At 39.9% G+C, this 17,757-nt stretch overlaps 1 protein-coding gene across 5 annotated transcripts in view; it reads right to left on the reverse strand.

Annotated features, from left to right (window-relative positions):
- Positions 1 to 468: 468 nt before the first annotated feature.
- Positions 469 to 17,757, reverse strand: part of CLCN5 (chloride voltage-gated channel 5) — a 160,808-nt gene continuing 143,519 nt past the window's right edge. For 4 of the 5 annotated variants that reach the window (XM_030807192.1, XM_003276857.3, XM_003276859.3 and 1 more), the window contains 9 exons: positions 17,208 to 17,395; positions 12,489 to 12,611; positions 11,360 to 11,566; positions 7,167 to 7,247; positions 6,357 to 6,899; positions 4,345 to 4,531; positions 2,687 to 3,085; positions 2,310 to 2,526; positions 469 to 1,204 (listed from right to left, as the gene is read on the reverse strand). In XM_030807192.1, coding sequence (XP_030663052.1) covers positions 1,114 to 1,204; positions 2,310 to 2,526; positions 2,687 to 3,085; positions 4,345 to 4,531; positions 6,357 to 6,899; positions 7,167 to 7,247; positions 11,360 to 11,566; positions 12,489 to 12,611; positions 17,208 to 17,395 — 2,036 coding nt within the window. In that variant the 3' untranslated portion in view covers positions 469 to 1,113. The remainder of the gene's footprint in view (positions 1,205 to 2,309; positions 2,527 to 2,686; positions 3,086 to 4,344; positions 4,532 to 6,356; positions 6,900 to 7,166; positions 7,248 to 11,359; positions 11,567 to 12,488; positions 12,612 to 17,207; positions 17,396 to 17,757) is intronic. The other variant, XM_030807193.1, reaches the window with a different exon arrangement.

Consider the following 17,757-nt stretch of genomic DNA (forward strand, 5'->3'; position numbering starts at 1 on the left):
GTTACACATACTTATCGCTGGGAGGTGCAATGAGTGTCCAGTTATTCTAGTACTGGTGGTCTTTACAAAGGAATGCATGAGGATGCATATGTAGTTCTGAGTCTTCCCTGGTTTACCAGTATGCAGTCTAGACTTGGTTCCCTTTGCTGCTTTTACATATTCCAGAAGCCTAAAGCACCATCATTCATGGAGGTGGCATCTGGGTAAGAGAATTAGTTAGGACCTCACAAACATGTGAAACTCCTAGTCATTGACTTTGCTTAGAAGTTTACTAATTATTCATTTCAAGGAAGCTGGAAGAAATCATTCCTTGCTACTAACAAATTCATGGCAAAGTCTTTGTCTACCAGCTAACAAATGCCACCTGGAAAATTACCCTTTTTGCAGACAAGGAGAAAGCTCTATAACTTATCTTTGTGCACTTCAAAAGAGTACCAGGAACAAGCAAGCTATAAAAGTCAATCTCTCTAAATTCATTTAGAAGAGATTAACCAAAGCAGCATTGTCTTATAATCAGAAATTAAAATTAACATAAACATACACACATAACAAACTAATAATGCTAAGTATTGTAACAGGAACAAGGATAACATTTGAACTGAATCTTCACAGTCTAGCAAATACCATTACTCTTTTCCTTCTGGCTTTCCTTTCTCTGGTTTGAAAAGCAAAGCCCCTTAGTTTACACTTCGTCTTCCAGTAACAACAGTTCGATACCAAAAGAGTGACTTTTTTGTCAGTTTCCTACAGGTTATAGGTCAGGACGGTTGGAATTTTTCTTGCATAGTTTTCAGTGATTGCATATTGGCTAACTACTTTTTAAGTTAAAAAAATCTTTTAAAAAACAAATATAATTAAACCATAGCAATCTTATTTATTCTTTCATGAAATCTTCCTAATGTAACATCACGGAAGCCTAACTGTAATTTCTCCTAAAGAGAAAATTAATTTCCAGAGATTATGTAGTGCAACTGGTTAACTTGTAGGAAAGAGACAACACACTAATGTGACTTCACCATCCAAATATGGAAAATGTGTTTTGGGTACCCAGTTAATAAAACATATCCATGGTCTGTAATGTCCTTCCCGCTTTACATCCAGAACTCTATGATTCTAGTTGAAGAGAATGGAATCAGGATCTTGGTTCGCCATCTGTGCTATATGCTTTAACACATCCTTTTTGGTAATGATTCCAAGCAATCGCCTAAAAGACAAACACAGTACAACAAAACAAAAATAAATCTGTAGTTAAAATAGCATTCCCAAAGGTGATACTTGTCCTCCTCAGTCCTTTTCAACTTTGTCTTTGATCACTAGCTGCCCTTTCAGTATGAGATCACAGGAGTAGGACATGTGCCCCAGGCCAATAGGATGATGTGTGGGTTCCTAAATGTATGCAAGTGTTTCTACGAGCCCTCCTCACAGCAACAGCATACACATTCTTTGCAAGCCTCCTCAGTGGCACTTGTCCTCTTTGCTATTGTACTATAACCACTGCTAGGTTCTTGCCTTCCTTAAAACACTGCATGCTCTTTGAGGGCACAGAAGGGTCTTATTCATTTTTGTGTCTCCCTGGAATCTAGTGGAGTACCTTCTTACATGGAGCAGGGATTCAGTAGATGTTGAATGAACCAGTTAGGGAACTCTCCTTACTGATTTAAATCCTGTAAGGCATCTGTTACACCATTTAGAAATTTCAGAGGTGAAATTCTTATATAACTGCTGGATTAACGTAGCATGTTTGGGAAAAAAATCCACCCCTCTCCTCAACCTCCTTTCTTTTCCAATAAAAATAGAAGGGTTCCCTTTACTGGATAAGAACTATCCCAGGAAGGAAAGAGCCATGGGCCTGGGAGTCGAAGACTTGTGTTTAAAGCCTTTCTCTACTATTTATTAGCTGGGGAACTTTGTATAAATCTCACCTCACTGCAACTTGGTTTTCTCATCCTCAAGTAATAATAAGGAGATTGTAGGGAACAAACACCCAGCAAATACACTATTACCTGATGCTACTGTAATTTCAGTGCTGCTTATGCACAAAACACAGCTGTTTCCTTTGTCAGGGAGGAACTGAGTTATTTATAATATGCAACCAGCAGTTCACATCTCTCAAACACATGTTCTTTCCTAAACTCCCTTTACATTAATTATGATTTAAAAAGCCTATCCACTTTCATCTCAGAGCTTCAAAAAGTCCTAAAAGTGCTACTAATGTTCATTTAAACTGGGTTCTACTTCTTTCTACTTCTTCTCTCTCTGCATTCTCTTTTCTCCTACAATCCAATTTGACTTCACTCAAGACTTCTTACCCGTTGTGTGTAACCAGGCACTGCCGCAGTCCCAGCTTTCGGAAAATATCCACTACGATCTCCATGGGTGTAAGGTCAGTCACAGTGAAGGGGCTGAGATCGAGGATGTTCCGAAGCTTTAGAGTGGGTGGAGTGTATGGTGGCAATGGAGGAGAATGCTCCGTGAAATAAATGATGGAAGTGCTAACAACCCCATCCTGTTTCTTTCGAGCATTTTCTATTCAAACAAAAGGAAAAAACAAATTGAAGACGGACGTGCTAGTTCTATCCTTCTAGCTCCTAACCAGTCCAGTCCCCCCTTCCCTGTCTTGCCCCATTTCATGCATATTTATTGAGTTCCACAGCGGTTTCCACTATCCCCTTTCTGAAATCCTTACCAATTGAAATAATGAGATCTCTTCGGAGGACAAAGCCCACAAGTCTTTGGGACTCCCGGGATACCACCACTGGGAAGCCACTGTAAGTGGTTTCACTGATTATGGTCTCTACATCTTCCACAGTCATACTGTCCTGAGTAAGGACAGTCAACAAAGGATCATTTCTCCGGGGTTTCATCACATCCATTGCCAGGGTCTTATGAGCAAACTCTTCTTTGGCTTCAAGAAAGGGGTATCCATTGAGACGGATGTGGGCATCATAGATGCCCTCCCGCCCAAGAGCATCTGCCACCCACTTGCTTGTCATGGCTGCAGCCATCAGAGGCACGATGTATTCTAAGCCACCAGTCAGTTCAAACATTATGACAACAAGAGAAACAGTCATCCGAGTCACCCCACCTGCAAAGAAATAGACACAGTCTACTCAGGTAGGCAAAATACAGGATTCTTACAATTATGGGCCTTTCCAGGAAAAGCTGACCTACCAGAAACAATGAGGTCTCACCTACAACTGTGCAGACCCCAGAGATTGCAAGAAAGCAAGGTTACAATGGACACGATGCAGAGTTCTCAAAATAACATCTACAAGAAGGCTTCTGTTTTTCTTTTCTTTTTTCTCTTTCTTTTTTTTGAGACGGGTTTTGTGCTCTGTCACCCAGGCTAGAGTGCACTGGCATTATCACTACTAACTGCAACCTCCATCTCCCAGGCTTAAGTGATCCTCCCACCTCAACCTCCTGAGTAGCTGAGACTACAGGCACGTGCCACCACACCTAACTAACTTTTTATTTTTTGTCGAGCTGGGGTTTCACTATGTTGCCCAGGCTGGTCTTAAACTCCTAACCTCAAGTGATCCTCCCACTTCTGCCTCCTAAGTAGCTAGGATTACAGGTGTGAGCTACCATGTCCAGTCCAAGATGCCTTCTTGTTTCTTTGTTCTTTCATTTTTCTGTTGCTTCTTTTCCGTAATTAGAAAATACATGCCCATTGTGGAAAATCCAGAAAATATAAAAGAAAGTCATTATCTATTAGCTCACTGCCGATAAATAAGCAGAGTAAAAATTTTGAATGACTTTTTCAAGTTTTTTTCTATGCAAAAACATATGTTTTTTAATGAGTGAGCTCACATTATATGTTTAATTTTCTGCCATGTTTCCCCCTCTACTGTATGTTGGGAACATTTTGCATATTATTACAAATTTATATAACATCATATTTTAAGATGTTAAACATATTAACATTATATTTTAAGATGTTAAACATATTAACATCACATTTAAAGGCTGCATTGTATAACATCATATGGATGTACCATAATTCATTTAACCAGTCCCTCAAGTGCAAATTTAGGTTGATTCTAATTTTTTGCTCTTATACTATGATATATATTCTTGTGCAGATATCTTTGTCCAAATTTCTGATTATTTCCCCAGTATGAGAGAGTAGAATTCCTTTTCTTTTTTATTATGATTTTCATTTTTATTTTTTTTAGTTTCCTCATCTGTATACCAGATGCTTTCTTAATGTGCTTGGAAAATGGCAAACCTAACTGGAAAGGGATGGGCATTTAAATTCTCCTACAGTCAATTGTGTTTAATAAACTCTTCTGTTGTATGTCACCTGTGTAGCAACTTGAAATTAATGCAAACACTGCTCACCTAAGCAGGCTGCAGCCCCAACCATTGCATAAAGGCCGGGAGTGATGCAATCAGCTCCCTGACTACACCAGCTATTGAAGACAGTCCATTCCTGGTGGTAATAAGCCAGTTGTTCCATTCCTACTCCTAGAAGTCGACCTGCTATAGCACCAACAGCCATGCTAGGGATAAAGAGGCCAGAAGGGATCTGCAAAGAGAAAGCAATAGATGGTTAGTGAGAAATGATGTGATTACTTGGCACATGGTAAGGGCTGGAGGACTGACCCTCTGCAAAGCAAACAGGCCAATGACAATTTAGCTATGCACTATGCTAGCAAGTGGCTGTAAAGATTTGTGTAACACTACAAGGACTAGAGGTTCTCTGGGACGTGCAGGCAAGGACGACTGCAAAGAAGCTTACCCTGATTCGGGGTCCATCAGGCAAGAGCCTGAACTCTCCAGACCAACACAGAACTGGAGGCAGAAATTAGGCCTTTCCCAAAGAAAAAGGAAAATAGATGGAGTTTCTCATATATGCAGACATTTCCACCAATTTTGAATTCTTATCAACAATGACTACCCTTTATTGAGTACCTACCATGTTCTATGCTGGACGCTCTACATGCAAGATTCATGGGTTCTTTATAACCCCAGGAGGCAGGCATTATTATTCCCAAATGCCAAAGAACCTAAGGTTCAGAGAGGTTAAGTAACCCACCCAAGGCCAAGATTTAGTAAAGACTGGTGCTGGGATTTAAATGGAATGCTCATAACCATGCTCATTATTGAATCTTAGCCCATTGCTCACACAAAAAGGATATAGCACATGAGGTTTCAGTCTATTTTGTAACAGTAACAAGAAAGATTAAACAATTAAAAATTTTTAATGAGATCATGACTATGGTTACATGATTAACCAAAAATGGAAAGCTCATCTATCTCCCCACTCTTTTTCTTGACTCCTAGGATAATATAGTAAATTCTTAATATTCTGTACTGAGAGAGGGAAATGATGATAAGGATAACCAAAACAGCAGATTCTTTTAAAATAGCCTATGTTTGATTTTGGAATGCATTTGAATCTGGTGTTCTGATGGTTTACAAATTCCCTTTAAGTGAAAGAATGCAGGCATGAGGTGAAAATTAACTCAAGAAGCACTGCAAAACTTCTCAGGGTCTCCATCCCTTCCCTGTATTGAGGGGATGGATGGCGTCATCTTAGAGATTACAGTAATGCCTAAACTGAGTTGCTATCTCTTCTGGCTTGAATCTCCATTTATCTAGAGAATAGAGGAAAATAACTTGGTAGTTAGGGTGCTAAAGAAAAGAAAGAAACAAACGAAAACCTAGAAAGGAGGAGGAAAATACCTTAACAAATTTTCTTTTCTGGCTTCTTCTGAAACATGGAAATGGTAACAGGTACCGAAAGTAAAACGTGCCAGCCTGATGTCCACTTTTGATAGCTTAAATATTAACTAAGGATCACCTGTGAAGTGGATCCCACTTCTTGACAATTGAACATTGATACCACTGTAAAAACTATATTTAGCTATATATTGGGTTGAACCACAGGAAATTGCCATTTTCGCAGTCAAAATGGTCGAATCCCAGCAACTTCTTTGGTTCAATCAATATTGTGCTTTATTGGTAAACTCTAAAGCCACCCTATAAGGAGTAACACTGTGCTGGTCAGATATCATTTTAATATGAAATGTACTGGAATAAATACCTCACCATCGTTTTTGAGGGGCAAAATATGTTTTCCACAGAAAAGGAGCAAACATTCTTCCTAAAATTTCATCACTGAGGCTGGCATTTGGACAACTCAAGGCTTTGACAATTTGAGATACAGGTACAATTGTCTAGCAAATTATGAGAACGTGTGGGGTAAAAGAGGCTTTGGGGGTGGGGGAATAATGTGAGGGGGATTTGAAAGCACCATATGAGGTATCAGGATTGTATGATACCTGGGCTCTGCCCTCCAAAACCCACAGCTACGCATGCAGCCACTGAGTCCCAAAAGAATTCCTCACCTTCATGCCAAAGGTGAATACAGTAATGACAATTTTCAGTATGAGTGTTAAAGCCAGCTGCCACATTGCACTGTAGACTCCCACGCCAGCCGGTCTGTCAGGCAGTTCACCCCCCTTGCTTGTGTTGAAACGGTTCTCGTAATCACAGAGCTTGGAGGAGTCCAGAAGGCCACAGTCATTAAACAGCTCAGAAATGAGCTCACTTGTGCTCATCCGAGTGTATTCATTGGGGAAAGCCAGGATGGCAGTGATGGCTGTCACGACGAGTACCTCTATGACAGGATACTTGCCCAACTGGGTGGTCTTTCGCTTCCGACACCAGGCAATGTTTGTGCGGATAAACAGCGCTCCCCACAGACCACCAAATATGCCCAGCAAAATGAATGGCACGAGCTCAAAGAGATGCCATGGGGTGTGGAACTCCACATAAAATAGTACCAGGCGGCTGTTCCCAAATGGATTGATGGAGCGTAGAGTGAATGCTGCCACCAAGGCAGCAAAGAATGAACGCCACAATGTTTTGAGGGGAAAATAGTAGCTGACCTAGAAGAAAGAAGGTGAGAAAGCAAACTCAGTCAATACACAGAAACTATTTCAGGTGAAATGTTGTGCTGCAGGCATGAGAGTCAACTAATGGATGAAAACTGCCCACCGGATTTCTAGTCACATGGTAAAGCACCAAGCTGGGGAGAGCACTCAGGGACTGGGATATACACAGATATCATACATTATGTACAAAATTACTGCTCTGCAATGTACAAAATTCCTGACACAAAAGCATGCACATGCTGTACAATGAAAAGTTGTTACCTCTTCAAGGCTGAATAATACTCCACCTATAGGTGCTCCAAAGGCTACAGATACACCAGCTGCTGCTGCAGCCGACAAGACCTACAATCCGAAACTCAGAATTAGTGACAGAATAATGCTGCTTTCCTCAATCACTCAATCACATTTTTAGAAGAAATGTTAGTAGTTACTGAACATTTAAAAATACCTTTATATGCTCCATATCATCAAAAACAAAATTCAAACACTGTATGCTGAATTTTGAATACACATGCATAGCTCACATGCTTGACCAGGTAAGAGGACCTTTCCTTTGTAATTCATTTAGCCATGTGCTTTATTCTAAATTATGACCCCCCCCATCTCCCATACTCCCAATTCAGTAACTGCATTTGAATTTCTAGGCCTATTTGTTCACCATCTAAATGATGTACCTACAGTGATGTATTTATTTATATAGCACTTTGTAAAGGAATGCTTTTTAAATGTGATGTTCAAGAAGGCTCTAATGACATAAAACTGAAGTCACAATTGGTTCACAGTTATTCAGCAGCTGCAAGTATTCATGCAATAGGTATTTAGAGTCTCCTGTACCGTGTGTCCTACTCCATGCCCAATAACCTATGGACACAGAAATAGGGAGGTGACTAGATTTTTAAGAGAAGACTTAAGATATCACAAGGAAAGGGACTAGGAGAGAGTGGGAGAGGAAGAAGGAGCCAAAGGGAAAAAGTGATAAAGAGAGAAAGAGAATAGTGACACTTAGAGACCTCCACCTCTGTGTAGGTGTGTATGTACATGTAAAATGTACATGACAAACACTAACAATGGCAAACAAACCAAAATTAACAGATGGACCAAGTCCTTTCATTGGATTCTGGTTGCTATGGAGAGAGATGATTTGAAGAAGTAAAGAAATATTTTAGAGAAAGTTGAACAAAATTATGAGTTTTGAAGAATAAAAAGGTCCTTGGCAAAATAAGCATATAGGATTATCTGGGAGAGTAGGATGGCTCAGGAAAATGATGGGGAGGAAAGAGTGGAGTCTCTGGCACTAGCTGTAAGGGCTTTGAAATTCCTAGCTACAATGGCTTTCATTTAAGAAAGATGAGGACAGCCAACATGCAACTTGAGAAAGGGGATTTCAGTGACTATGTTTAGGACGAATTAAGAGACAGAAAGAATCGGGGTGGCTAGTTTGTTTTAATTTTATACTGTAGAGTGGAGTCGGTCTACACCCTTCTTTCTCAAGTCTGTTTTACTCTCAACCATCTGCCTACTTTGACAAGGCCATAAGACAAAAAAGGTTGCCGCAAATGATGAAAGCAACAGGAAAAAATAACTGGAAAGTCTAAATAAGTGCTAGAAAGTAAATTTAAGATTCAAATACTAGCCGGTTGTGGTGGCTCATGCCTGTAATCCCAGCACTTTGGGAGGCTGAGGCAGGAGGATCACTTGAGCCCAGGAATTCAACACTAGCCTGGGCAACATGGCAAAACCCAGTCTCCACAAAAAAATTCACAAAATCAGCTGAGTATAATGGCATGTGCCTGTAGTCTTAGCTACTCGAGAGGCTGAGGAGAATTGCTCAAGCCCAGGTGATGGAGGTTGCAGTGAACTGAGATCACACTACTGCATTCTAGCTTGGCCAAAAGACTGACACCCTGTCTCAAAAAAAAAAAAAAAAAAAAAAAAAAGATTCAAATACTGTCATGCACCACATAACAATGTTTCAGTCAATGATGGACCACATACAACATGGTGGCCCCATAAAATTATATTATATTTTTACTGTACTTTTTCTATGTTTAGATGCACAAATATTTACCATTGTGTTATAATTGCTCACAGTATTCAGTATAGTCACATGCTGTACATGTTTGTAGCCTAGGAGCCATAGGCTATATAATAAAGCCTAGGTGTGTAGTACGCTAGACCATCTAAGTTTGTGTAAGTTCAATATATAATGCTTGCACAGTGACGAAATCTCCTAACAATGCAATTTCTCGTAACGTATCCCTGTCACTGAGACATGACTGTATTCATACGAGTCTAGCTGGAGAAATATATGGCATCTGTACAGAGAAACAGCCAAATCGAATTCCCCTCTTATTTTATTAGAAACTATTTGAACAAAAATGCCAATTTTTAGAATGAAAGTCCCCAGCAATCTGTAGTTTCAAATTCACCTTCATCCATGCAAAACCAGCAATAATCACCACTTCACTCTTAACCATTATAATATATATTTTTTAAATTTCAAACACAGAAAAGGTGAAAGAATAGCACAAAGAATTCCTATATATCTTTATGTAGATTCTGTAATTGTTACCATTACTGCATTTGTTTTATGATTCTATTTTTTTCTGAAGAATTGGAATTTCACTCAGAAAAGTCAGTTGCACATATAAGGTTCATGTACCCTGAAATGCTTCAGTGCATGTAGGATATAAATGTTTTTATGTCCTAAAAGCAAAGACAGTCTCTTCCATAATCACAGCTCAATGATCAAAATAGGAAATTTACACTAATAACTGTTATTTGATCTATAAATCTCATTCAAATTTCATAACTGTTCTAATAAAGCCCTTCTAGAAAAAAAATGTTTTCTCAACTCTTCCCTTCTGTTGAATGTCATTCCCATTTAACAACCTCACCAATTTAACACTGCCTTTAAGTCCCTCTACCGCGTGACAGGTAGTTAAACAATCTACTCATATTTCCCCATCTTCTCTCCTGCTAGCTTTCCTCTCCTTTCTAATGGTGCCAGGACCTTTCTCCCTTGAACCAACAAAATTTATTCTATATTTGAAATCTCAATATCTTTGAGTTTCCTTCTGGGTCTTGTGGTTAATTTTTTTTTTCTTTTTTGGTTTTCATAAGAAATCGTTAGGTTCCTGTTTTGTGAAAAATCCTTTTAAATGAAATGATCTTGGTCTTGACCCATTCCATATGTGACTTCTTTGTTAATTCAAAGAAAATAAAGCAAGAGCCATTATTTTCTTAGGCCCTTAATTATAGCAAGAAAAAAGTAAACCAATGACTTGGAACTTTTTTTAAAAAAAGTCCTTCCTCCTCAAAACAGCATACATTAACAACTGCATAAACATGACAGCCACTACAGAGCTGCCGTGGCGGGACTAATTCAGCTGGGCTGAAACGAAAGGTAGAGAGAGGTCCAATACAGAGAGAAACTAATTCAAGTATAGTGTTAGATAGAAATAGAAGGTGAAAAAACCGACATCTGAAACATACACTGCACTTATATGTACTACTCCATAGCAATAAACAACTTATTTTAAAATCTTTTCTTTCTGTAACTTATTTTGTAAGAGAAGCAATATATACTTGAATAGATTACATACAATAAAAAGTTAAAATCCTTACTTCTCCTTCACTACCCCTCACTCTCCCACTCACTATAGATAAAACATTTTTAACAGTTTGGCGTAGGCCAGGCATGGTGTCTCATGCCTGTAATCCCAGCACTTTGGGAGACTGAGGCAGGAGGATTGCTTGAGCGCAGGAGTTCGAGACCAGCCTGGGCAACATAGTGAAACCCCGTCTCTACAAAAAATACAAAAATTAGCTGGGTTTGGTGGTGCGTGCCTGTAGTTTCAGCTACTCAGGAGGCTGAGGTGGGAGGATCATCTGAGCTAGGGAGGTCGAGGCTGCAGTGAGCCGTGATCATGCCACTGCACTGCCGTCTGGGTGACAGAGTGAGACCCTGGCTCAAAAAAAAAAGGTAAAACCAGTTTGGGGTAAAAACACTTTCCAGATATTTTCTATCAATAAGTGCATGTACACTTTTAAAAAATATGAATTATATTACATACATTATTCAGAAACTGGCTTTTAAAATCAAATGGTGTTTCATAGCCAGAATTCCAAGTCAATATATATAAGGTTGTCTCATTTAATGGTTGCAAAGTATTCTACAGTATGAACAGAATAGTATTTATTAGATCAGTTCCCTATTGATGGACATTTTTGTTGCTTCAGTTTTTTACCATGTTGACAGATGCTGCACTATCCTTACACACCTTTGTGCACACACATGCTAGGATGTCTGTAGGATAAATTCCTACAAGTGGAATTGCTAGGTCAAAGGGTGTTTGCATTAACATTGGTAGAACCCTCAAATTCTCACCCCCTAAGATTGTATCATTTATGCTCACAACCAAAAAGAGACTATTAAGGCCGTTCATTATTACCTCTCTGCGCTTGGCTTCATTCTTCCTGTATTTGTTGAAGCAGTGGCACAGGATGTTCCCACAGCAGCAAGCCACGTGCACTAGAGGGCCCTCTTTGCCCAGGCTCAAGCCAGACGACACTGCCAGCACCAAGGTGATGGTTTTGATAACCAGAGTCCACTTACCCAAATAGCCCCTAATAATGAAACCACTCAAGATAGTTTTTATCTGCAGGTTAAACACAGAAAGATTGAATATAGACTAAGGAAGTCAACAAGGCTAAGAAGCAAAAATCTGGACCTCATTATAGAAACTGCACCTTTTGAATAAGTGACATATAAATGCTTGACCTACAGTGATCCCTGTTTGGAAGGGAGCCCAGGAGCCCAAGAAAGCAAGAACTGTTCTTTAAGCTTTCATGTTCCCCCTCTTTTTAGGGGGAGGGGAGTGATAGCTGGGCAAGGATGTATTGTAAGTATGAGAGTGTGCATATATGAAGGAGGAGCTGGAGAGGGAGGGATAGGTGTTTTCCTTGTGTTACAACGTGGTAGCCCAAGAGGCATGTTTTGAGAGGACAAGGCTAATGTCCCTGAAACAACCTTAAAGGTTAGGTATAGTCTTGATTCCCTGGCTTAAAAAAAAAATTGTGACTTATTACCTGGTCAGGAAACAGGGAAGGGCAAAGTCATCCTGGTAACCTAAGTCTCAGTATCTTCAGTCACTGTCAAACAATCTAAGCCAAAAGTAGTTAGAAACAGGGTTTTAACCATCCCATGTAGCCTAAATCGTATTGTGGGAAAGGTGCCAAATGATTTTCTTTCTTTTGCCCTGAAAAAGTTGACAATAACACTGCTTTTTCAGGTCAGAATCTTGGGATATACTCTGGAAGCTTTTTGGATAGGGAACAGGGGAAGTTTTCCAGAGCCTGGCTCAACAGGAACCCTCAGGAGGGTAAGAATCAACTCCCTTTAATTTCCAGGTAGCCCAGGCTGAGAGGGACTTGTGGAAAGACCTAGGTCTTAGATGGCCTCAGGATCTGATCCTGTTTAACATTCATCAAATTGTGGTATGTGCTGGAATACATATTAAGAGATTTTAACCAAAAAGTATTCGTACTGTAACCATTTATAAACCATTTTAAGAGACTCACCTCAGGGATTCCAGAGCCACAGGCATAAGGCGCAAACACCTTGACAAGAGATACGGCAAGGAAGGCAAATAGGAGAGCCCAGAGGACGTACATGAAATAATTGACTATGTAGGCAAAGGCTCCCTGGAACAGGGGGAAAAAGAAGCTTGTTTTAGCCTAGACAGCTTCAGTGAGACATGCAGCTCTTCTGAGTAATGTTTTATCAGGAAAAAAAGTCCAAAAAAAAAAAACACACCAAGATTAAATTGTTCAATACTTTTCTTTCTGAATTGTCAACTACTGAAACACTGTCAGGCCACTTAGTACTGAAAATGAGATGCTTTGCTACACCCAAAGGAAATTTACCATGGATTCTAAGGATGAACAAGGAAAAGAGCAAACTGAAAACCTTGAAACAAAATTCTCTTTCTATATGACTGCTTTGATGGGTTTTGTAGTCAAATATATATGATTCCATGTCATTTTACCAAGAGTCTTAAGAGCACCCCCCCAGCTTTTTTGGAATGGCTGAACTTTGGCTTCATATCTGAAGTGAAGAGCAGATCTAAAGTTCCACTAAATTCACCTTTGGCTACCTACCTTGGTGTCAAATTCTCATAGTTTATAGTAACAAAATTTTGGGTGTTTGGCTTTTTTCTTTGCTTTTTAAAATTTTTTTATTATATGTATTTAAGGTGTACAACATGATGTTTTTTATATATATACACATAGTGAAATTGTTACTACATTGAAATAAACTTACATGCATATCACCTTCCATAGTTACCTTTCTTTGTATGTGTGGTAAGAGCATCTAAAATCTACTCTTAGCAAATTTTTAGTATATAGCATTATTAACCCTACTGTGCATTAGCTCTCTAGACTTATTCACCCTACCTCACTGCAAATTTGTACCCTTTGGTCCACTTCTCCCCATTTCCTCCTCCTCCATGCCCCAGGTAACCACCATTCTGCTCTCTGGTTCTGTTTACTCAACTTTCTTTTTTAGAGTCCATATATAACTACATCTTCAAGAAAATTTTGGTACCACAGACTCAGGAACAACCATATAAGTAGAAAGTTTCGGACCCTGGTGGTACCAGATATAAATAAATAAAATGGAAACAACTATTTTTTAAAATGGAAAGAATATACTTTTTGAGACTATTCCCTTGTGATAAATGAAGCATGCCACAAAAGAAATCTAGCTTTGACCAGCAGGAAAGATTCATCCATATTAAAGGGCCTGCAAATAGTCATGTCTTACAAAAAAAGCAATTTTGATTAGGAAGTTATGCTTGCTGGTAGAAATATTAGGAATTGCAACTCACTCAACTTACATAAAATACAAAACCCAATGGACTTTTGACTTTTCAAAACAGAAAACACTATTAAAGTAACTCACTGACCTAGACAAAGAGAACCAGAATGCTCAGGTTTTTTCTGAGTTGTAAATTTGACACAGGTTTTCCGTTATCTTAGGCCCTCAGAGGAACACATGATTGCTATTTCTTTGCCTTTTCAATGTAGCTAAGGAGGAAGAAGACTGCAGAGGTAGGAAACAAAGAGGGTAAGGGAGTGAAAGGAAAAGTAACTCAAACTGGCCAGAGGCAGAGACCAGGAAGCCAATTTCCTGGCATTTGGAGAAGGCTTCTTAAAACCTGGAGGAGGCCGAGGCGGGTGGATCACGAGGTCAAGAGATCAAGACCATCCTGGCTAACATGGTGAAACCCTGTCTCTACTAAAAATACAAAAAAATTAGCCAGGTGTGGTAGCGGGTGCCTGTAGTCCCAGCTACTTGGGAGGCTGAGGCAGGGGAATGGCATGAACCCGGGAGGCGGAGCTTGCAGTGAGCTGAGATCGCACCACTGCACTCAGCCTGGGTGACAGAATGAGACTCCGTCTCAAAAAACAAACAAACAAAAACCAAAACCTAGAGGACTCTTTCCCCAGGGAAGGATTTCGTTCATAAAAAGAAGAGCCAGAGAAATTTGTCACTACAGCAAATCTCAAGCTCCAGTTTGAAAGTAACTGTTGGAATGCTTACACACATACAGCTATAAAGGGGCAGCATGAGGCAGCCCTGCAGTGATAGAACAGTTCTAAATCTTGACTGTGGTGGTGGTTAAACAAATGTCCACATGGGATAAAATGGCAATGAACTACATGCATGCACACATAGACACACACACAAATACATACATAAATCAATGTGTGTAAAACTGGTGAACTAAAGCCTGTGGATTGTACCTATGTCAATTTCCTGGTTTTGCTATGGTACTACAGTTATGCAAGCTGTTGCCATTGAGGGAGGGAAGGCTGGGGGAAGGGTACTGAGGACCTCCTTGTACATGTTTTGCAACTTCCTATGAATCTGTAATTACTTTTTTTTGTGTGTGTGTGTGACAGGATCTCACTCCATTGCCCAGGTTGGAGTGCAGTGGCACTATCATTGCTCACTACAGCCTGGATCTCCTGGGTTCAGGGAATCCTCCCACCTCACCTTCTGAGTAGCTGGGACTATAGGTGGTTGCTACCATGCCCAGTTTTTTTATTTTTAGACACAGGGGTCTCGCTATATTGCCCAGGCTGGCCTCAAACTCCTGGCCCTGAGGGATCCTCCCTCCTCAGCCTCCCAAAGTGCTGGCATTACAGGCATGAGGCACACTTCACTCAGTCCTTCGAGGAGAGGACTTTTTTTTTTTTTTTTGAGATAGAGTCTTGCTCTGTCACCCAGGCTGGAGTGCAGTGGTGGGATCACGGCTCACTGCAACCTCCGCCTCCCAGGTTCAAGTGATTCTCCTGCCTCAGCCTCCCGAGTAGCTGGGATTACAGGCACTCACCACCACGCCTGGCTAATTTATATATATATATGGGTTTTTCTGGTTTTTTTTTTGTTTGTTTGTTTTTAGTAGAGACAGGGTTTCACCATGTTGGCCAGGCTGGTCTCAAACCCTTGACCTCAGGTGATCCACCCACCTCGGCCTCCCAAAGTGCTGGGATTACAGGCCACCACACCTGGCCAATTATGTTTAAAATAAAAGAATCCCCCCAAAAGCAAGGGAAATACACAAACACACACACACACACACACACACACTCTCTCTCTCTCTCTCTCTCTCTCTCTCTCACCCACCCTAAGTTGTAAGACTTCTCAAACTTTTCTACCTAAGTTCTCCTAATCTAGGATAGAGTAAACAAAGGCATCAGAGTGTGGGACAGGGTACCCGGGAGCAGAGCTGAAAGATTTTTTTTTTTCTTAACAAGTATGAAATTTTGCATTCCATTTTTAAATGATTATTTACACATAAGCTTTGAAAAAAATTCCAAGTATTCAGGAAAAAGTAATGCTCTGGGAAGGCAAATAATGTTTGTCCTATAGTTTCACCTACCCTCTGGCACGCTGACCTTACACTAGTTTGAGAAGCACAGACCTAAACTCTCTCAAACATACAGCATGTATCTATCCCTTTTATTGAACCCTTTACCTAAGCCAATATGCATAGTCATATATGTATATAAACACTCCTATTTCTATCTTTATTCTTTTCCTATCCTCCTTTTCCCTGGACTGTTTGTATTTGTGTATGTGTGTGCACATGCCACCTCAAATTGTTTGTAGACCAAGGAGGGTAATATAAATGTTTAAAAGTACAAACATACATCCTAGTCTTGTTTCCCTCACTAACAAAATAGATGAGTAGTGAACTAAGATGGTACCTGTCTTTGTTGGCAGAAGTCAGGGTGGAATTGGGAGTTGGGAGTTTTTTGCTTTGTGTGCTTTTGTTTTCAGTGGGAGAGATCAAACATATAACTGAGTGGTAAAAGAAAGGTAAGGAACTGAAAAATAAGCAAAGTTACCTTGGCATCAAAAAACATATGCTAGGCCAAGCACAGTGGCTCATGCCTGTAATCTCAGCATTTTGGAAGGCCAAGGCAGGAGGGTCACTTGAGCCAAAGAGTTCGAGACCAGCCTAGGCAACATAGTAAGACTTCAATTTTACAAAATAAATAAATAAATAAATAAATTATCTAGGTGTGGTGGTGCACTCCTTTAGTCCCAGCTACTCCTGAGGAGGACTGGTGGGAGGATTGCTTGAGGCTAGGAGGTTGAGGCTGCAGTGGTGAGCTATGGTCATGTCACTGTACTCCAGCCTGGGTGACAGGGAAAGACCCTGTCTCAAGAAAAGAAAAAAAAACATATGCTAGAAGACAAGGACAAATGAAAATATTGATTTGATTACAAAATGGGATGATAGGCAATTTTATTCCTGGGTTTCTGTTATTCTGACATGGAATGCATTGTACTTTTTTCAATGTTCTAATGCAATGCTCAGGGAAAATCACTTTTCGAATCTATATGCATAAACACATTTTTAACCCACTCCGTCCTTCATTAGAAATTATAGCTCACCTGTTGGCTGCCTCTGACACTTCTCTTGAAATTATTAGAAAAAGAGAAATTCAGTCACACTATGTACTAGTACCTAAGAAGAAACACCAGGCTTATTAAAGCAAACAAAAAACCATTTTAAACACAAGCGTCAAATGACTCCACGCATCAGCAGAGATGGAAATAGAGCTGCACTTAAACCACAGAGAAAGGCAGCTGGTACTGGTTCCCCTTTCTGTGGAAAGGAAAATAAAGGAAGATTCCGCAATTGCTGTGAGCACAGTATAAGAAATAAAATAAATGTAAGAATAAAAGTCAATGGCTCATAAAACATCACTACATGTTACCTCATCTGTGCTGATGATAAGCTGGGACCAACTATTCCACTCTGGACATTTGTCTCTCTCTTCAAAGGTGACATGCTCAGAGTTCCAGCAACAATGTTCATGGTTAAACCAGAATCCCCCTGTGCATATACCTTCTTTTAAGTCTGTCATCCAGTGAGCAGAGATGTCTATCAAACCAGCTAACGAACCTGATTTGTGGGGAGGGAGGGAAAGGCCAAAGTTAAACTGAATCTCGGAAACTGTTCTTTGGTCATCAGAATAAGCTTTGTCAGAGAAAATGAGGGGAAAGGAATCAAAGTAACAGATGAACACATACTTCCCCATTCCACCTGTAACCTCTTTCTCATTGTGTGTTTGCTTGATTTTTATTTATTATCTCTGCACTAAACACTGCCATCTGTGGAATTTCTATATAGAAGGGACTTAGGGAAAGCAAAATGGTTAAGTGGGAGCAAGGGGCTAGTGGGCCTGTCTTTAAGCTGAACTAACAGGGCAAAAACACTATTTTGACTTCAACTTTATGAATACTGATCCATAAAGAGTCAAGTTT

The sequence above is a fragment of the Nomascus leucogenys genome, chromosome X, assembly GCF_006542625.1.
Source record: "Nomascus leucogenys isolate Asia chromosome X, Asia_NLE_v1, whole genome shotgun sequence".
Lineage (NCBI taxonomy): Eukaryota > Metazoa > Chordata > Mammalia > Primates > Hylobatidae > Nomascus > Nomascus leucogenys.